This window comes from Ylistrum balloti, unplaced genomic scaffold, assembly GCF_031769215.1.
Source record: "Ylistrum balloti isolate Yb309-2 unplaced genomic scaffold, AGI_CSIRO_Ybal_v1 Utg369680, whole genome shotgun sequence".
NCBI classification, from domain to species: Eukaryota; Metazoa; Mollusca; class Bivalvia; order Pectinida; family Pectinidae; genus Ylistrum; species Ylistrum balloti.
Window position 1 is genome coordinate 1,832,667 of NW_026781921.1, and position 16,458 is coordinate 1,849,124.

The window sequence follows — 16,458 nt, forward strand, 5'->3', positions numbered from 1 at the left end:
CACAAGGAGACATCCCAGTAGGGTACATCAATTTATCGGTTTTTTCACTAGTTAACCCCGTCTGGTGTTCACATTGTTAAACTCTGATCGGCTCACATTAAATGCTCTTAGTTAAAGAATGAGTTCAAGATATTGAAAGGTTTGATGTTCGGCATAATTATTAAAAATAAGTTAAACGGTATCTAAAAAGTTGAAATTTGGAGGATATAAAATTACTCAACAGAGACAATGATAAAACGGATTCTTCCCGACTCCAATTTCCTTTCAAGGAAAAAGAATAAATACCGCAAAATTTGATCTATCTTGACACAGTTATTATCTTCTTATGTAATGCCGAGTAAAACACTCTGTAATTTTTGTTACTTAAGATTACAAGGAAGTCAGCAGAGGTGTTTACAAATTAAGTGGTCACTGTTAAGTGACCCTCCAGTATATTTTTATTATTTTAACTGCGATAGATGATGAGAATTACAAACAAATGGTATCTACCTGTGGCGGTTAAAGGGAAGTTTAAACAGAAGTGTAAATACTTTCCTAAATCTTATCTTATAGTGCACTTTAAAAATTCTCTTCAGAAGACAGCATGTGTGATAATCAGGAAATTGTTATCATGTTTCATCTCTGTCGATATTTCCCTGTTATTAATGTAATATTAATATATTTCAAGATAGATATTACGTTTTCAGATAATTTCAACAGAAGTTCTATATTTGTAAATATGAATCATTGCATAATTATATTTAATCATTACTGGAACACACCACACGTTTACGTTTAAAAACGACAGCATTACGTAATAGTATGTCTATTACACTGTAAATAAAAATGACGGAAATTAATCGTATATATTTTTACAAGGCTGTATGAAACACCTCTATCATACGTCCCAGATTTGTACCAAATATTGAATTCATCATAAATATACACAATCATTTATAAACACATTCATAACGTAATTAAATAGATTTACAATGTTTATTTATAGATGTTTAAGTATCTTATGTAAGTTTTTCTCTTATTTATTATGTAAATTAGCAATTTCACCCTAATTCTATGCCAATCCTTGTTATATTTTTGCTGAGTATCCCTGTAAATCTTTCTGTACTTCATATGTTTTTCTTGTTTTATTGACTTTTTGAGTTTGGATTATGATTATGTATGTTCACGTGCTGGTTTTTTTTTTTAAAAAGTTTTTTTATTTTAACATTTGGTGAGACGTTGAAGTAATTTATCATAATTTATTTGTTTATCTACTGGGATTTATGAAAGATATCTACTGAAATAGTATACTGTTTTTTTGTCGATAGTTAAAATTTTCGTGGTTTTATAAAAAGCTTGATGATAAAGGGGGAAATTTTCTCGGAAGTTATAAAATGGACTTTCGTTTCCTTCACTATTCTTATAACTTTCAATGTATAATGCGTTTTATTCCATTCTCGAAAAATTTAACTCCTCAGAATTCTTTTACCGTATGTCATTGCAGGGTTTTGAGTAACATCCAATAAAAAGTTACATTTCAGCCAGTATATCAATACTTTTTTCAATAATCCTTACATTAAAAAAAGGAAATCTTATTCAGTCCTTTCATCATGCAAATCAGAAATAATAGGGATTGGGTGAAGGTGGGGTTATAACAGCCAGATTTCGTTTTAGAATTTCCAAATATGGTTGTCACTACATAAACCAGGCGCGTATTTTAATATAGAACTGAATATATTTAGATCGTTTTAAAACTCACCGCCGTTAACGAAATCATGTAAAAACTGCTTTTTATAAAACTTGTTTTGTTCTTTATAAATTTGGCGTTGAAGGCAAGAAATTCCTTCTATTGTTCACGATCCAGTGTCAATGTCAAAAAATAAATAAATAAAAAACAGTAATTAACACCAGATTAAACTGTTTTCAGATAGCAAACCGTCCATTCAAAAGAAATCTCTCCCGTGAATATCAGAACAATGGCAGCCCTTTTTACTTATGAGAAGTATATCAGATAATGAGGTCATATGGTTTTATGATTAAATCTACTCATATTCCACGTTACCATATATTTATATTGTGAGGTGTATATAGGACGTCAAAAGGTTAATTGTAAACCGTGCAGACTATTCACAAATATTAAAATTCATTTGCTGACTAAGATTAATAATGAACATTGGGGAGATCTCAACTCTCCCTTAATTGGCGATGAAAATAACATCGGCATATGCCATTTTGAAGTAATTCGTTGTTTTAGACACATTTTAATTCTTAACAGAATATTCAAGAAATGGCATTGATTGTCACCTTGTTCAACATTTGCATGACGTAAAATACGTTTACTGTTCCGGAATACCTGGTCTCTTTGTTTTTTGTTTAGGGCTCCACGGGTAAATCTTTCTTGTGTTTTGCCGTAGTTACGTCAAACTGAGGGATAAGACTCTCTAGACGTGTTGGTATTTTGCTAAATGTTTTTCGCTTTGTTACAAATGTAACCCTAAGACGGTAGAGACATATGTAACAAGTAGATGTTAATCTTTGTTTTCTATTCGTGACCACTCCACGGCAGTAGCTAGGTTTTTGTGACATTTGGCATTTTTCACGTTCCACTGTGATATGATTACTTTGCTGTGTACTAACGTCAATCTGCTACACCCCGTGAGGACACAATTACTAGCCAATAAAATAGTTTCTTTCACAAGCAGTGTTTGGTGTGGTTTAATGTCCATATCGACCTGGACTTACTTCATACCAGTGTTTACTGAATCAACAGGGCGGTGTGCTACTCGCATCCAATTATAAAATACTTAAACTTAACGCATCAGATAACTACAACCAAGGCGCAAGGAAACTGTTGATATATTTATATACATGTACACACCCAGTGTGGGAGAACATATCACGGCTTTATGTTTAACAGTAGTACAAACTTTTAAACTGAGGTGGACCGACATACAAAGGATTACAAAGGTATGCACAAGCTGATTGTGTCATATTTAGTGCATATAAACTAGGACCACACAGGCTAATAGGTATTGTATCTTTATTTTGTATGTCGATCAGACCTTTGTGTTATGGCGATAAGCACCACTTAGTTTTATATAAGGCAGGTATGTAATGCACAATAAATACGACAATGTTCCTGTGAGACATTGCTGTATAAAGTATTATTTCTGTGAACGGAACAGTTTTTACGAAAATAATGTGAAATTCATTCTTATGTTGACAGAATGAGAATGGACGACGCTTTGAAGAACCTGACCCCAGGGCCAGTGATAGGGGGATTCGTGTTGGTAATGGCATTCCTAGCCCCTGGAATTCTGTACAGACGCAAGAGAAAACGGTAAGAATACACGTGCTTTTTCTTGATTAATGTCGTCTGCTCGTGTGGTATTTTGTTCTTCATTAGCTAATGAGACTAACCTTTCTGTCGTCTGCTCCTTTGATAACCTGTTCTTGTTATAACATATAAACGCTAATAAGAGTGTTGTCTGTTTTTGTCACGTGTTGACACATCTCTGGGACTGTCGTCTGCTCTACCTGTTCTTGTAATATTTAAAAGTTAATGAGAATGCCTTTTGTATTTTACAATGACTTGAAAACGGTATTAAGATGTCGATTCTCGTTTTCTTTATTTTCTTAAACTGAGACTGTTTTACAAGTCCGACGGTGGGGTGACGATAATGATGATGATGATGATGATGATGATGATGTAACTTACTGATATTTGAAATAGACAACTATAACAACTCTATCTAATTATTTGGCTTGTTTGTTTTGAAAGCACGTTTTTTCTAATAATAGATTTAAATATTTGTTACCTCTACAGTTGTGTGTTTCTATTTAAGTAAAATATTTTCAAGAATATATAAGTTTTCTTTCATTTTAGTAGTGACTCCACTCCCGTCACTTACGCCCAAGATATCGTGATACTACATCAAGCAACTCGAGCCCCTTATGCACCCAGCCTCAGCCCATTCGCCATAAAATTGGAAACGTACCTGCGCGTCGCTAAAATTCCCTATCAGGTAAGTAAGCACCGCTATTGACGAATGACTTAAACATTACGTAACAAATGGGAGTCACGGAGGCCTCTAAACACACGTCTCTGGTTACCATTAGCTGTCCCAACAAAATATTTCACATTACCTAAAATATCTAACAAATACATGAAAGCCGATTATGATGTTTTGGTGGAGAGATCGGACATGTGTAGCACTGACGAGAACTGGAAGAAATATACAGTTGTGTGACGTAGTTTACTTAATTATTGAGCGCTATTCTGGGGTTTGTTACCTTTTAAGTTTTATTTTTAGGTATTTTCGAATATGAAATAAACCATGCTGTAAATCCGTAAAAATAAAACTTCAAGGAAAGCGTTTCTAACTTCGAAACCAAAACCCAAACCCCCTCCCCCTCTCCCATCCCGCTATTTAAACAACCAAAGAAAATACCAACATGTCTATAGAATGTTGAATTAAACTCCAAATTTGGTGAAGATAAGGCAAGATATGAACAAAAGGAGAATAATACCAGGTGTTTCGGAAGGGTAAGCGTCTTTGCTTCATCGACGACAGTCGCCATGTAAACCTTGGTCAATCCAAGTAGGTAATACCATGTTCTCAAAGGATGGTATACAACACCGGGATCAACAGGCAACCTGATAAATATGAAACAGGTCCAACTTCAAATAGAATATTTCTCAATAACATCATATCGACGACTGTAAAACTTTCACATAAACAGCTTTTTCTGTTCCTGTATGACTCATCAGTAATGTTAAAGGCAATAATTACCGAAATTTTGTAGGCAACAAATGAAATAAGAGTTGGTCGAAAAAGGTATCAAAAACTAGATGGGGAGGTGTTTGGCCTAAAAGTTCAACAAATTCAACAAAGAATGAATTTAAATTCAACAAAGAATGAATTTAAATGTACGAACAATAGATAAGACAAAGCTGTGTGGAATAAGAAATAAATAATGTGCTTTGGAAATATATTTGTCATTAAATCAAACTGATTATAGCGAAAACGTTAATGAAGTCGATGCAATGCATCTGATATATAAAGGGACACAACTCTTGCTAATTTCAGAATGTGTATGACAGAAAGCGGGGATCTAAAGGGAAGATTCCATGGATAGAATACAATGGAGTTTCTGTTCCGGATACAGAATTTTGTATCAAGTTTCTCCGCGAGAAACGCTTTAAAGATATCAACGAAAAATTAACTCCAGAACAACACGCCACTGCACGTGCATTCCAGAGGATGGTGGACGAGCATACTTACTGGTACGTACCAAACACTTATATTTACTTTTTACACCAAGTGATATTTTTCCCTTTATGAATTGTGTTTCTCAGATAACAACTTTAAGATGTACAACTTTTTCTATGCGAGTTTATGATTTCAATCCTTCAAAACGAAAGATTAACAGCAAAGGGAGCTCACTCTAATTAATTAAATATGATTTTCGTCGTTTTTCCTTTTGTATACATGGCTGGAATATCACTCTGTGCGCTCCGTGCATGCATTCGATTTCCCTCATTCGCCTCCCTGGCTTCGGGATTTAGGTCCATAGCATCACTTGCAAGTCCTAGAAGGACGAAACAGCTGTATGATGCAGTTAAATTCATTACCCGGCTGTATTATATCAAATTCTAAATTTGAAATGAAAGTTACTGTTTTTCCCCCAAATATCCATGTCATTGTTGATTTTGACAGGATCATGATTCTGTTCCGCTGGATTTATGACGAAACGAAGGAGGTCATAAATCTGTCTAAATGGTGGAGACTCAAAATGATGATCGTGACGTATTTGGCGCGAAAACAGACGTATGATCAAGGAGTTGGGCGTCACACACAGAAGGAGGTGGAGGATATTTTGGATGGTGACTTCAAAGCATTGTCACAATACTTAGGTAACGTTCAGACAGAAAGGATATCTGCTTTAGTTTAATGTTGTTTCTCTGTCCTATCCAAGTTTTTATTCACATCCACGTAAGTTCTTAGAACCATTTGTAGCAATAAACATAGCAAAATGGAGACAATACAATATTACTAACTGTTAATGACAACTTGATATAAAAAAAATATGAAATATATACATATATGTGTGATTACATGAAGAAACATATATATATATATACAAAAATTAACAAAAATAGATACACATGTAATTACATGAAGTAAGAAAAATTATAGATATACATGTAATTACTTGAAGTAGCCAAAATTTTAGATATACATGTAATTACATGAAGTAACAAAATTTTAGATATACATGTAATTACATGAAGTAGAAAAAAAATATATACGTGTAATTACATGAGGAAATGAAGTATATATAATTACACTGAAATATAGATATTCGTTTTAACGTGTAGGCGTGCTCATTTTCTTCGTCTTATCAATTCTGAATGTCGCGATAACAAGGACGTAAGACGAGAATTATTCAAATCATTCTCGGTAAAAATATCACATTCGAAGTGAAATAAGCACATTTAATGTAGAAGTTCAGATTAGATAAGGAAACAGCGCGTGAATGTTTTTCATAGATTGTTTTAATGACTATTTTCAGGTGACAAACCCTACTTTTTTGGAGATTCCCCAACTGAAGTAGATTGTGCTGTATTTGGACAATTATCACAGCTGTTGTGGCATTTACCACACACAGTTGTACCAACATTATTAAAAGGTAAGCCAAACACTATGTCATTTACCGCACTTACCGAAACATACGTCACATATTTTCGCGAAGATGAATTATTTCAGTCACATAAAAGGTGGCCAGGACACATTTCCTGCTACAGTTGTCTTTTGTAACTTTCTCTCCGTTTTTTTATTTGTCAAATCTGTTTTACCACTAAATGTTATGTTGTTAATATATCTATACATACTGAGTACATATGTGAAAAAATCGGTTTTTCTGACTCTCTGGATTTAGATATAGAAAAAAGAGATTACAAACGCGAGTGTTAAATACTAGCACCTAAGTTCTTATATATTACACATATATCATTTGTTTTCTTTTCAGTAGATTCTTTGTAAATGTTACTAAAAATAAAACATGCTTGCTGTGATAACGAGTCCAGTAAAACCTGATTATTAAGGTCACTCAAAGAAGCAGAGATAAATGGCATTTATAGATAGATGGCCTTTATATAGAGGTGGCCGTTAAAGACAGGTGTCACTGTTTTTGGCATCAACACTATGCAATTGTACGTGTTAAAATTATCTTAATAAGATTATTTGTATGATTTTTCAGAAAAGTATCCTAATTTAGTGGAATATTGTGAAAGGATAAAAACAAACTATTGGCCAGATTGGAGCAGCTGCGTAACACACGGAGATAGACAGAACGGCAGACAGGAGAAGTGCGGATAAACAAAGCGACCATCCAGTGATCCATGTCTTACAATTTACAGTATTAATTATTGTCATGTATCATTGAACCTAGAAAAAGGTTGTAATAGAACATGTATATATAATGTTGAAATATTTCTTTGTATTAAGATGAAAGAATGCATTTGCCATGAATACATTTTGTATTTATTAATAAAGTAATCTTTTGTATAAATTATTAATCTTGGTGCATGTATGTATGAATGAATGTGTGAATCCGTGATTGAATATATAAATGTCATATCTAATTCATTAATGTAGTTATGAATAAACACAGAATGATTGGTTTCATGAATAGATAATATAGGAATGAATGAATAAATTATTGAATGAAAGGTGATTTTTTAATAAATGAAGTTGAGATAAAAGCAGATCTTTTTTAGAAAAAATATATTTTTCAAATTTCATATTCTTCAAACAATGTTCAAAACGGACAATGTACATTATCTGCTCTCAGACTGTTTTCCGTCACTTAATATCAATCTATCAATGTCGGCTTCGCGGTGAAATCTGTAAATGTGCTTTCACGTAGTTTATAGATCTGTTTTCTTGTCTGTTTTACTCCTCGTTTTGAAGTAAGTTTTTTTTAAATTGCGTTTTTACGTAATATGAATTAGTATCTTATATGTGTAGTTAGCCGGAGTTTCTTCTTTAATTTACAGTGCTGGAATTAGAAGGTTTGTGTGTTTATATGAGTTATGTTTTCATTCTTGTTGAACCATGTCTTTGTATTATATAATTTGTTTAAATGTTAATAAATTGTTGACGCTGACATCTGTTTTCATTGTCCTTACAAACATCAAATCTACTCTGAAAATAATCAGAATACGCATATTTAGCCATTTAAAGGTATTTGAATTTACTATACAGTCCCCTGTGATGGTGATACACTATTGTGGAGTCAATGATCTGTCACAGTCCCCTGTGATGTGATACACTATTGTGGAGTCAATGATCTGTCACAGTCCCCTGTGATGTTGATACACTATTGTGGAGTCAGTGATATGTCACAATCCCCCATGATGGCGAAACACTGCTGTGGAGTCAATGATCTGTCACAGTCCCCTGTGATGTTGATACACTATTGTGGAGTCAATGATCTGTCACAGTCCCCCATGATGGCGAAACTCTGCTGTGGAGTCAATGATCTGTCACAGTCCCCTGTGATGTGATACACTATTGTGGAGTCAATGATCTGTCACAGTCCCCTGTGATGTGATACACTAATGGGGAGTCAAGGATCTGTCACAGTCCCCTGTGATGGTTATACACTATTGTGGAGTCAATGATATGTCACAGTCCCCCATGATGGCGAAACACTGCTGTGGAGTCAATGATCTGTCACAGTCCCCTGTGATGTGATACACTATTGCGGAGTCAATGATCTGTCACAGTCCCCCGTGATGGTGATACACTATTGTGGAGTCAAGAATATGTCACAGTCCCCTGTGATGGTGATACACTATTGTGGAGTCAATGATCTGTCACAGTCCCCTGTGATGGTGATACACTATTGTGGAGTCAATGATCTGTCACAGTCCCCTGTGATGGCGAAACACTATTGTGGAGTCAATGATATGTCACAGTCCCCCATGATGGCGAAACACTGCTGTGGAGTCAATGATCTGTCACAGTCCCCTGTGATGTGATACACTATTGTGGAGTCAATGATCTGTCACAGTCCCCTGTGATGGTGATACACTATTGTGGAGTCAATGATCTGTCACAGTCCCCTGTGATGTGATACACTATTGTGGAGTCAATGATCTGTCACAGTGGAGTCAATGATCTGTCACAGTCCCCTGTGATGTGATACACTATTGTGGAGTCAATGATCTGTCACAGTCCCCTGTAATGTGATACACTATTGTGGAGTCAATAATCTGACACAGTCCCCTGTGATGGCGAAACACTATTGTAGATTCAATGATCTGTCACAGTCCCCTGTGATGTGAAACACTAATGGGGAGTCAAGGATTTGTCACAGTCCCCTGTGATGTGATACACTATTGTGGAGTCAATGATAAGTCACAGTCCCCTGTGATGTGATACACTAATGGGGAGTCAAGGATTTGTCACAGTCCCCTGTGATATGATACACTAATGGGGAGTCAATGATCTGTCACAGTCCCCTGTGATGTGATACACTAATGGGGAGTCAAGGATCTGTCACAGTCCCCTGTGATGTGATACACTAATGGGGAGTCAAGGATCTGTCACAGTCCCCTGAATCATAAAGTATGTGAAAATGCGCACCACAGCTTTGTTCATATCTTTCATCGACTAGTATCTGAATTGAAATTCCCAAAGCAAGGCGTCAGTATTCAGATCGTGTTTGATGTGATCAGTTGAAAGCCACATTAAATCGTCAAAATGAATATGCAAATTTACACTGAAAACTACCACCATTAAAAATAGGAATTAAACGGTATAAGGAAGACAATTCATAGACACATTTTCACAATCTATTTCATTGTTAGTGTTTTTTCTGCTTCAAATTCTTCATTCATATTGAAAAACACAGATGCTGTTGATTCCTGTGTCTTTTGTACATCTTTTTGAGACAGTAAGGGTGGACATTAGAACCCGAGAATTTTACAACCCTGCATGCCATACATACATTCCATAACAACAGTGGTGTCATTGGCGGGTCCTAAAGTAGTAACAACTGTATGATGTTGCTTGATGCATGGTTATACCGACAAAAATATGTGTCGAAATAGGCAGTTCAATTGTATGTTTTTTTGAAAAAAAATCTTTGAGATTGTATAGTATAAACTTTGCAGTAACCAGCTGTATGCAAGTCACGTTTTAACCTTATATAAATATTTGCTCTGTTCAGATTATTTATATCTAATATTATGTGATCTTATTTTGAAAATTACGACATTTATTCAATCATGTGACAAGAGTATTACCTCTCTGTCGGTATTCATATTTACTTCCCTTTTGAAAAGTTTTAAAAGTTTCCAGTATCTAACCTCTCTGAATTATGTGCGCTTAGCATCACTTACAAGTTCTAACGCACTTCCGTTGATTATTAAACTTTTCTGTGTATAAGATTTATTTTGAAGTGCGCTATTTGAACGAATAACGTTAAGGCAAGGGAGGTAACTCTGTCATACCTTACGAGAAGTGTCTCTAAAGGCCACTTTCCATCTATTTATAGTTTTTCTTCTGTGTGTGTCGTAACATTATTACACATAATCAAAAGCAAAAAAAGACTCTTAAAAATTAAAAATAGTATTAATAGAAAAAATAGATAAATTGATTAATTAATCTATTTATCTATTAAAAGGATCATTTTATTAAATTTAATTAACCAATTAAAAAAAATAAAACATAAAAATATCTTCCTGTTTGCTAACCATCGCATTGTTGACTTTACTTGTTTATATCATATCAGACTGTATATCAGTCGTGGGCATAAACATTACTTTTGTAAATAAATAAACAAATGTGTATATTTAACTTCATCAAGAAATAATATTTTGATTATTTTGATAACAAAAATAGATTATTTAACGCTTAATAAGTAAAGTACTAATATATTCTGAAAAACTGCTATTTTCTACCAATTATATTATGTATCATGATTGCATAAAAATGTAAATAAAAAAACAATACGTGATGAGGACTGACAACTCGGTTGAGCGTAAGACTATACAGCCAGTAGCTAGAATTATTCGTTTATCAGAACTCCGTCCCTATAAAAAGTGAAGGCAATAAGAGACCTGAACCTGGGTAGACATTCAAACAATAATTGTGAAAATAAATCGTCATTTTCACATGCATACCGTACATGGATTAAAATGTCGAAGTCGGTAGATTCAGATGGATTTTTTATAAGTCAAACATAAATAAGAATAAAAATACCTTGCCATCTCCGAATACATGGTCCTTATTCTATATAAACAGTATCCTGGAAACACCGGCAAATTTCCAAACAAAACTATCTAAAACATCACGTGTAAAGCGTGTAATGGGAAGGTAGGGGCAGTGTATCTTCGTGTATATTCGGCGCCGCCATCTTGAATTATCTGCAGAGAAAACTTGAGAGTAATATAAAGTCACGTGATTTTTATTTTCCCTTGACAACGTATCAAAAAATGGTACACCATAGCAACATTTTATATTTATGATTTACATTACAAATATGTGTAGTATGCCATGAGTATGTATGTGATCTTTATCAAAGGGATTAAGATAATTCTAAAATGTGTCCTTCCGTTCGATATGTTGCATTGATATGTAATAAGATTTAATTATTGAATAAATATCCATTGCTTTAACCACCATTTTGTATATGTGCATATCGGGTGTGATGTCTGTCGTTATTAGTAATGACACAAACACAAAACAGGTAGCCCTGTCCCCAAATCAAAAAGTTTCGTCTTGGGAGGCTATTAAAGGATTAGAAGTGAAAATATCACGTATCGGTTGATATGATCACAACAAAGCTAAGGTGATAGTTTATGACCCTTGATTAGCTGTCGGTTTATCATTTTCTCATCATAGTCAGAGTTTGTGACATCATATAGCTTCCTCAGTAAGGCGCGAGTCGGCGCGTTCGATTAAAACCCGGTAACGAAGGAGTGGACTGCCGCCGTCAAACGGTTGAACCTAAACTTCTGTTTGAATTAAACACCCATAAACCGTTTATGTTAACGTGATATGATTTACTACTGTTGATTAGCAACAGAATGTTCTGACCCGCTGTCTACTGTCTATCTGCCGTGGAAAGAGAAAATGTAAGTAGAATTAAATAATACCATTTATATGTAATACATAAATAGCATTTCATTTAAACTTCATTCTTTTGTCCAAATTCATCTTTGCCAGCACAAATATGTACCAAGTCTAAGGAAGCTGGCTACAAATGAGTATATTGTTTCTTAGATGATAAACGCGGACGCTGTCTCCGAGTTGTCGTTCCTGACACGTACTTTACGAGTCAGTGATTAGTGTACAAATTGTGAATTTTCGTGGAAGTAAAATATATATTTTACTGGTCAAGAAAGAAGTTCTCATTTATTGTCAGGAAGTCTCTCTAGAATGTTTTTCGACGAAGAAATATCCTAATTCGTTTTGTATCTTTGCCTTTGGGTCAAAGGTCAACAGACTGGCAACTGATTGATAGTTTGTTATGACATATGAGATCTCCCTTTTTTTTTAAAAACCAATAATAACTTTGTCGTTGTGTATGTACTAGTTTTCCTTGTTTTCTTGTTGGTCTTTGTCCTTCCCTTCTTGTTTATCTGCTCCCTAAAAGACAACAAACATATTTTTGATAAAAAAAGATTTTATAAAGAGTCACACAACCATTTTCTTGTTTGAAATTAATTTACGTAATTCTATTTAGTGTTTTCACGTATTATACAAGGAAGGGCGATAAAAAATCTGAATAACTTTAACGACGATAGAGATAACAAAAATGATTTAAGTATACGATTGTGAATTATTATATGTGTTGTACTATATCTACCAAACGTAGATGTCCATACCAGATGGTCTTCTTTATCAATTAAATGCTTAACACAAGCAAAAGTAAACCGTGGGAATCAATCGCTGGAATGACTCTGATTGTTTGACTGTTTTTTCATAAATATTGTATTAACAATGATGATTACACAACTCAAAATGGTTATTTACAGTTACAACAGTTCGTCAATTCGACCCATATGTATATTGTAATTATTGATTGTGACGTCATAATATGGACAAAGACATTACGTTATAAACTGAAAATTGTACAAGATGGTTGCCTTCCTTTATTATTTTTTTTTTTCATAGAATTAAATGAAATCAGATTTTTAAATTTTGTTTTTTGTTTTTTTTTGTATCTTAAATCATATTTCTTGAATCTTTTTCGATAAATGCTGTTTTCCTGTCACGGACACTTACGCATTCATCATTGTGAATATGTTTCATGTGAATGTGTGTAATTCTGCACATGTCGCCTGAGAAAAGCCAACATATATGAAGTACAAAGGTGTTATTGTTACTTTCCAAATAACTATTATGAATGAATAAAATAATGATGTATTCTTTGAAAATAATGATAACCACATAACCGTCAGTTTGCTTGGGCCTAACAGATCGTGAGAGGTTTGTGATTTTGATAATCTCCACCAGAAGGGTTCGTAATTACCGGCCAATGTGACCAGAACACAAGTAGGCAAACCGCCATCTTAAGTACTGCTCATGCTCTCTTCTGTATCTCACGTGTTTACGTTTGTCACGCGAATATTTGTATCTTTGAGGATTTTCAAATTAGTGTTCTTGAATGACGAAGGATGGACATGGTTAGATCATTTTAAAAAAGAAATATTCCTTGAGGAACACGTGCTGTGTGACAGTTGGTTTTCTACCACACCAGTCAAAAATATCAATACTGTGTAACAGATTCATTTCTTTTTAATTCTTCTTTTATTCTTCTCAAGATTTTATCAATAATAAAAACAATTGCACACTCATCATCATCATCATCATCATCATCATCATCATCATCATCATCATTACGTTTGCGAGTTCCTGTTCATAGAATGTACTCGTAAACAACAAGTTTTAAAAATCAAGCGTTTAGTTCACGTGCAATTACATTTCAATGTTGTTTTGTTTGTTTCTTTGTTTGAATATTTGTTTGTACATTTCTATTATCGAAATTCGATTGATGAATGAAAAGACAGCAAAAAAGGAAGAAAGGAAAGAATGATCCTGAGACGCAAATCGTGGTGGTATGAATTCCCAATTTTCATTTCTTTATACAGCAGTATAGGGGAGGACGTTAAGAATTACATCTGTGAGTTTTTATAAGAGAAGAGCATCTACCTGTGTGAGGAATGCTGTGAGTTTTCATCTACCCGTGTGAGGAATGTTGTGTTTTCATCTACCCGTGTGAGGAATGCTGTGAGTTTTCATCTACCCGTGTGAGGAATGCTGTGAGTTTTCATCTACCCGTGTGAGGAATGCTGTGAGTTTTCATCTACCCGTGTGAGGAATGCTGTGAGTTTTCATTTACCCGTGTGAGGAATGCTGTGAGATTTTATAAGAGTAGAACATCTACCCGTGTGAGGAATGCTGTGAGTTTTCATCTACCCGTCTGAGGAATGCTGTGAGATTTTATAAGAGTAGAGCATCTACCCGTGTGAGGAATGCTGTGAGATTTTATAAGAATAGAGCATCTACCCGTGTGAGGAATGCTGTGGATTTTCATCTACCCGTGTGAGGAATGTTGTGAGTTTTCATCTACCCGTGTGAGGAATGCTGTGAGATTTTATAAGAGTAGAGCATCTACCCGTGTGATGAATGCTGTGAGATTTTATAAGAGTAGAACATCTACCCGTGTGAGGAATGCTGTGAGATTTTATAAGAATAGAGCATCTACCTGTGTGAGGAATGCTATGGGTTTTCATCTACCCGTGTGAGGAATGTTGTGAGTTTTCATCTACCCGTGTGAGGAATGCTGTGAGTTTTCATCTACCCGTGTGAGGAATGTTGTGTTTTCATCTACCCGTGTGAGGAATGCTGTGAGTTTTTATTAGAGCATCTACCAGTGTGAGGAATGCTGTGAGTTTTTTCATTTACCCGTGTGAGGAATGCTGTGAGTTTTTATTAGAGCATCTACCCGTGTGAGGAATGCTGTGAGATTTTATAAGAATAGAGCATCTACCCGTGTGAGGAATGCTTAGGGTTTTCATCAAACAGAGGTAGGAAAGCTGTGAGTTTTCATCTACCCGTGTGAGGAATGCTGTGAGTTTTCATCTACCCGTGTGAGGAATGCTGTGAGATTTTATAAGAGTAGAACATCTACCCGTGTGAGGAATGCTGTGAGATTTTATAAGAATAGAGCATCTACCTGTGTGAGGAATGCTATGGGTTTTCATCTACCCGTGTGAGGATCTACCCGTGTGAGGAATGCTGTGAGTTTTCATCTACCCGTGTGAGGAATGTTGTGAGTTTTCATCTACCCGTGTGAGGAATGCTGTGAGGTTTTATGAGTATAGAGCATCTACCCGTGTGAGGAATGCTGTGAGTTTTTAAAAGAGTAGAGCATCTACCCGTGTGAGGAATTATGTGAGTTTTCATCTACCCGTGTGAGGAATGCTGTGAGATTTTATAAGAATAGAGCATCTACCCGTGTGAGGAATGCTGTGGGTTTTCATCTACCAGTGTGAGGAATGCTGTGAGTTTTCATTTACCCGTGTGAGGAATGCTGTGAGTTTTTATAAGAGTAGAGCATCTACCCGTGTGAGGAATGCCGTGAGATTTTATAAGAATAGAGCATCTACCCGTGTGAGGAATGCTGTGGGTTTTCATCTACCCGTGTGAGGAATGTTGTGAGTTTTCATCTACCCGTGTGAGGAATGCTGTGAGTTTTCATCTACCCGTGTGAGGAATGCTGTGAGTTTTTAAAAGAGTAGAGCATCTACCCGTGTGAGGAATGCTGTGAGATTTTATAAGAGTAGAGCATCTACCCATGTGAGGAATGCTGTGAGTTTTTATAAGAGCAGAGCATCTACCCGTGTGAGGAATGATGAGAGTTTTCATCTACCCGTGTGAGGAATGCTGTGAGTTTTCATTTACCCGTGTGGGGAATGCTGTGAGTTTTTATAAGTGTAGAACATCTACCCGTGTGAGAAATGCTGTGAGTATTTAAAAGTTTAGAGCATCTACCCATTGTTTCCCGCTAGCCCATGTCAAGGTTATAATATTTCAGTGTGATAGCACTTTAAAGTGGCCCAATCATGCGTATATAACCTCAGTTCATGCGAGGACGTAAACACAAACACGTAAAATATTCTTGTCACTAAATCAATCAATCAATCAATCAATCAACCAGTCGTTGATTGTTTATTTATATGTATTATCCCCAATCTGTTTTTAAGAGAAAAAAATTGAGCTGTTTGGAGATGTCTTATCGGTATGCTGTACAATGAATATTTCACATTTCCATATTTCAATTTCAGAAATTTCTTATACCAAAAAAATTCCAGTCTGATGCTTGTGAAATTGTCACCTATTTCAGTGATTTTTTAGCCTTGTTAAAGCTGCCGTCAGAGAGTTTGGTTTTTCATTG

General features: G+C 35.1%; 1 protein-coding gene across 2 annotated transcripts; it reads left to right on the forward strand.

Annotated features, from left to right (window-relative positions):
- Window positions 1-2,861: 2,861 nt before the first annotated feature.
- On the forward strand, window positions 2,862-8,093 carry LOC132564675 (failed axon connections homolog). 2 transcript variants are annotated; one of them, XM_060229315.1, is made up of 7 exons: window positions 2,862-2,946; window positions 3,206-3,319; window positions 3,866-4,004; window positions 5,070-5,266; window positions 5,700-5,896; window positions 6,556-6,672; window positions 7,243-8,093. In XM_060229315.1, the coding sequence occupies exons 2-7, from the start codon at window positions 3,207-3,209 to the stop codon at window positions 7,359-7,361; spliced, it is 882 nt and encodes a 293-aa protein (XP_060085298.1). In that variant the 5' UTR covers window positions 2,862-2,946; window position 3,206; the 3' UTR covers window positions 7,362-8,093. The 2 variants fall into 2 exon arrangements, with proteins under 2 accessions (XP_060085298.1, XP_060085303.1); XM_060229320.1 differs by having other exon boundaries at window positions 3,869-4,004.
- Window positions 8,094-16,458: the final 8,365 nt, after the last annotated feature.

Coding starts and splice junctions, on each gene's coding strand:
- LOC132564675 (XM_060229315.1), top strand. CDS start 3,207: ATGAGAATGGACGACGCTTTGAAGAACCTGACCCCAGGGCCAGTGATA. Junction 3,320..3,865: donor TACAGACGCAAGAGAAAACG/GTAAGAATACAC, acceptor CTTTCATTTTAG/TAGTGACTCCACTCCCGTCA. Junction 5,267..5,699: donor GTGGACGAGCATACTTACTG/GTACGTACCAAA, acceptor TGATTTTGACAG/GATCATGATTCTGTTCCGCT.